Genomic DNA, 5,322 nt, shown 5'->3' with positions numbered 1-5,322 from the left:
GTAACTAGAGTAACTTTATGCTTTTTGCTTTTTGATAATCATGAAATAATTTATGAGAGTTTGTTTTTTTTTTACTGTTTTCCGAGGGGTCTAATTAAATAAGGGATCACATCACATATTATGAGAGATAAAACATTTTCTATTATACAGTTTCATGTCTAGAGCTCGAATTAAAATTTTTGATTAAAAATGAACAATATTTATTACTTTATCACGATCAGTTGTGGTCCTTACTGCTGTATTCTTAAAAAACAAGGAATCTTCTGGATTAATAAATTTCAGATTGGAAACAGCCAAACAGAAATGGAAAAAGAAATACATATGTTATTTGTCTTTACTTAGCCAAAAATAAACATTAGATTAAGAACAAACATCTAAGTCCTGTCCAGAAAATCATAGTGAAAAATTTCTTTAAAAATAGTAATCTAAATCTTGAAAAATAATTTTATTGGAATTATTTGATATAATTAATAGTGTGAACACTGATCTTCTCATTTTTTTGTGTGGCTGGGGACAAGTTTGTCGGTCTTAATATCTTGAAATATAATTAGCAAAATATTATTATGTACTAATTTACTACAATTTATTTTAACATTAGAAAACAAAAGAGAAAGAAGATTTATTTTTTTGAAAGAATCTTTCTTATTAAAAAAAGTTAAGGCTGCAAAGCAGAAATATTTTTGTTAAACCCAATTTTTACTAGTATTAACTTTCTTCTATCAAATGATTAAATCTTTAATCTAATCTTTTTCTATGGTATCTTTCCAATACTTTATTTAACCTTTTTCTTGTTCACTTAATTATTTTTGGATTAGTTGAAAAATTAAAGTCCCTTAATTCAATAGGTCTAGTCCGAATCTGACCAATTGCCAGCCTGGGATTTAACTTATAATAATATTTTTATTAAGAAAGTTTGTAAGAATAGGCTTATGATTTTTTTATTTTTTAATTATTGGACTTTTTAGCACTGTAAATCAGAAGAACAGAAGCTTCTCTATCTGGTTAATCTATTGAAAGTTAACCACTACATACACAACTAGTCGAAAGAGGTTCAACATTTATTATATACACAAATAATTTTAGTCATATATAAATAGAAGGGTTTTAGGATGAAACCGCTAGGCCCAAGCTAGCACCGCTGTCACTAATACAGCTGGTTACAACATACTTAACTTAATAATCATAAATATTTGAAAATTTTCTGATTTAATCACTGTTTAATTTGACACCAACCATAAGCAAATCTCTTGGAAGATTTGGAATTTGGGATATATCTTGTCAATTGATATGATTTAGAACACTAATGAACAATTATTTGAATAATTTAAGCTTGTAATAATCTCCATTTTTAATTGCTTTACAGAGAAATACTCATATCTTACATGAGATGATATTAACATTATACAGTAAATACTATAATAGCTCAACAAGAGCAAAAATTAAAATTCTCAAATCAATTATAGATTACAATAAGTGGGGAAATATATCCCTTAATGCTAATCCTAATCTTGTTGATTAGCAATTTCTGAAGCAGATTAAACTAAAAATCTCTCTACTTATATACAGCAAGCTCTTTCTCCTGTGGGGGACCTTAATTTGTGGACAAATGAATGGTGATTACATCTTAATTTTCATGTGAGATTCAGAATTAGGCACTGCATCAGAAGAAACAAATATATTAATCATAAATTAAGGTTTTCTCCTCATTATCAGCTAAAATTCATTGTATAAGTGTTAAAGGGTCGATAGGGGAATACTGCGGTCCGCACTGTCAAAAGGTCACTCAACTATGAGAAATTGAGTGATTTTACTACGTAATTCCTCATAGTTGAATGACTTTTTGAGATATTTACTCTAGTTGCGATAGAAAGTGCGGGCCCCCAATTATCATAACTCCCCCCCCTTCAAAAAAATACTTTGCTTCTCCTTTTCTTACCAGGGAATGTCTGTGACTGCAATATCAGATCTTGGTTAGAGTTCTGATTAAATCCCATCTGGACAATGCTTTGGAGGTCATCCTCACAGATTGTTGGAAGCTGTATAAATGAACTCTAATCAGAAAATGCCAGTAGAGATATCGAAATTCTAGTACCTTTTTTTTTTACATAATATTGGACGGAAATGAGCTAAAATGGAGCGATATAGTTAGTTAGGATTCATATAACCGACGAGTTGTTAAATGGTTTATTACCTGAGCAAGATTTTCACCATATCCATCTACTAGGAACACATGTTGGTGCAAAGAACCACTTGGTTGACTTATCTGAAACAAGGGAAAAATAACCCCATGAAATTCCATTTGAATGTAACAAGGAAGTCATTCATTGATATATATATCAAGCACTTACTTCTTTGTGAAGGAGACTATCTATGTGAAAATCCATTCTTGGGTTCACCGAAGCCAACTTCATAGACAAGAACTACAAAATGTTGCAATAAATATCAATTAGAAGCTACAACATCTTTCGTGTAAATCCCACAAGTGGGGTCTGGAGAGTGTAGAGTGTATACACAACATGCTACATCAAAATCTTGAATTACCTCAACTTGGTGTTGGAGTGACTGGACATAATTTATAATTTCGTCGAGCATCAATGCTTTTCCAGTCACCTAGTAAAGTTGTTTATTTATGTTATAACTGGACTCAAAATGGAAGTTCAACTTAAAACTCAATGTGATCATCAAGAAAGTTAAAGAAAATGATAAACAAAGAAATTACAGAAGTATTTGGAGACAAACCTTGTTACAGCCTGGTACAAGATCTTGCAAAAGCTTCATTCTTTGACTGATCTTTTCTCTACGGACCTAATCAAATGGCAAACAAGGCAATAATTAGACAAAATTACAGATGACAGTTTAGCCTTCAGATCGTTACAACTTGCAAGTATAATTAGTATGTAAAAGTGTAATTTCTCTCTCTCAAAATTTAAATTTTAGATGAGGTCGTCACACATTAGGCCTCGGGTTCAAAGAGTTTGTGCATAGTAGGAGATCACAAGTATCTCGTGGAATTAGTGGACGTGCCCACATATTGGTCTAGGCACTACTAGTAAAGAATCAAACTTGCATGTAAAAAGACGTGTTGACAATATAATCAAGTAAATAGAAATTGTCGTATAATCATAACACAAACTAGAAAAAAGAAAAGATGAAGAACTTCTTAGGCTTACTCTTTCAGCTAAACTATGGCTATCAGTAGCTTGACCCCTTCTTGCTCTAACATGAATGTAATCCTTTTGTGGCTCCGCAATCTTTCGGTTTTCCTTTGCTTCTTTCTCAGCTCCATCATCTTCACTGCCCTTTTGTTCCTCCATTTTAACAGTTCCATTGTTGCTCCCATTACCTTCTGTTGATTTTGCTCTCTTTTTTCCAGTTTCATCTACAATTGGCACATAATTCTTTGATTTCACTGCTTTTCTTTTCTTAGAATTCAATACATATCTTGTTTTTGACCCTATTTCACCACTTGGGTCTTGCTCAGAAACAGAACATTCTTCATAAGGACCTGAAATTTTGCCCAAATTCAATCTCTCACACATCATTAGGCTTGAGTTTTTGTTTTGCACAACAGAAGGGCTACTCGATATTCTAGTCAAATTTCCTCTCCCCATAACTCCAGTACCAGATCCATACCGCGATTCTTCATTATTCAGCTCATACTGACTCGTTCTGCCATTAAAACTACGGCTACCAAAACCAGAGAATTTAGCAGCTGAAAGAGAGGGAAATGGGGGAGAATTCATAAGAACTGAATTCCCCAAATTGGGTAATTTATCTTTTCCAATTTGGTTCATTATGGGTATATGTAATTTCGGAGGAGAGTTCATGGGTGTAGTATAACACGAAGTTCTAGTGGAATCACAGTTATTAGTAAATGGGGTTGAAGGAGAACAACAAATTGAACCCAATTTCCCAATCAATTCGCAGAGTGATGAATTGGAATTTACTGAGTTGGACGGTACTGGAGATGAAACTATCGAACTCAAAACTGAATCAAAATGGGTGTATTGATTATCTGTAGAATTATTGTCCCAATGGGTGTTTAGAAAGTAATCTGAATTTTGTTCTTGAGGTGAATGTAGAGAGTTTAATGGAATTTTGGGGTCAAAATGGAATGGTGGTTGAATTCCACCATTAGAGAAGTAGTCATTATCCATGAAAGAAGAAATTAACACACAAAAAGTTTCAATAGAATGAGATTCAATTAAGGAGGAAGAAGAAGAAGAAGAAGGAGAAGAGAGAAAGAAATTGGAGAAATGGAATTAAATTGAGGGAAAGGAAAAGTTTTTGTCTCATATTTATAACTTATTTCTGTTGCTGAGAAATAATACTAAGGAGCGCGACTACCTATTATGCTTCTATTAGTAATTTAAGTTGTGTTATATTTTGTCCGATCGTCTTTTCTAATTTTTCATGACCTAGTTATGTTTACTTCTCTAAAAATCTACTACATTCAATCTCGTACACTTCCTTATTGATGCATCTAAACTTTTTCTCTTCACGTATATCTGAAGTATCTCAGTTTCGTTTTTCTAATTTATTTACGATGAAGGTTGTTATGTAACTATGTTCCTAATTTAATTGTCTTAATATATCTACACATCCATCTAAACAAGTTACATAGATAAATTTATTATTTTCTAAACAACTTGTTTTTGGCAGGTCAATCATTGCGCTAATTCCAACTTCTCCGATTAAATCGGAAAATGTTGGGTTAGCATTAATTATAATATATAGTACTATATAATTATATTATGATAGTAGTAATCATAGTTACTCCATCCATCTACCTTTTTACTTGTTCACTATATTAAAAATAGAGGCTGATCCATATAGGTTTCAGGGTTTATTCGAACTCTCTCGGTAAAAAATTATATTGTATATATAAAATAATTTTTTTATATTTATGTAGATATATTAATTTTGACCTCTCACGAACAAGTAGCAAGATGTAGCATAGTGGTAGATCTCTTTATAAATTGACCCTCTCGTCCAAGGTTCAAATGTCATTGTGAACATTTTATTTTTTTAGCTTCTCTTCGTTTAGTTTCAAGATCATCTCGTCCAGAGTTCGAATCCCATCGTGATTTGTGAACATTTTATTTTTTTAGCTTCTCTTCATTTAGTTTCAAGACCAATCTTTCACTTTTTTTAAGAGTAGATTTAAACTCCAAAAAATCCAAACGCGAAAGAAAATCCAAACGTGCTAAATGGTCTCTTGTAACGAAACTAACTTTTTGTATCCATAAACTATATACTTCCTTGGAATTGTGTTTTGTTGGCTTATTCATACGTTTATACTTTTTTTTTCCGAACCACTTG

At 31.9% G+C, this 5,322-nt stretch overlaps 1 protein-coding gene across 1 annotated transcript; it reads right to left on the bottom strand.

The window, feature by feature from the left end:
• Positions 1-1,314: 1,314 nt before the first annotated feature.
• LOC102590121 (transcription factor bHLH62) lies at positions 1,315-4,249 on the bottom strand. The gene is made up of 7 exons (XM_006352604.2): positions 3,171-4,249; positions 2,740-2,805; positions 2,542-2,610; positions 2,349-2,420; positions 2,192-2,263; positions 1,937-2,036; positions 1,315-1,655 (listed from the first exon to the last, which is right to left on the bottom strand). The coding sequence occupies exons 1-7, from the start codon at positions 4,155-4,157 to the stop codon at positions 1,618-1,620; spliced, it is 1,404 nt and encodes a 467-aa protein (XP_006352666.1). The 5' UTR covers positions 4,158-4,249; the 3' UTR covers positions 1,315-1,617.
• Between the last annotated feature and the right edge of the window lie 1,073 nt (positions 4,250-5,322).

The sequence above is a fragment of the Solanum tuberosum genome, unplaced genomic scaffold (genome assembly GCF_000226075.1).
Source record: "Solanum tuberosum cultivar DM 1-3 516 R44 unplaced genomic scaffold, SolTub_3.0 scf00150, whole genome shotgun sequence".
In the NCBI taxonomy this organism is placed as follows: domain Eukaryota; kingdom Viridiplantae; phylum Streptophyta; class Magnoliopsida; order Solanales; family Solanaceae; genus Solanum; species Solanum tuberosum.
This window is presented reverse-complemented; position numbering and strand designations above follow the sequence as displayed.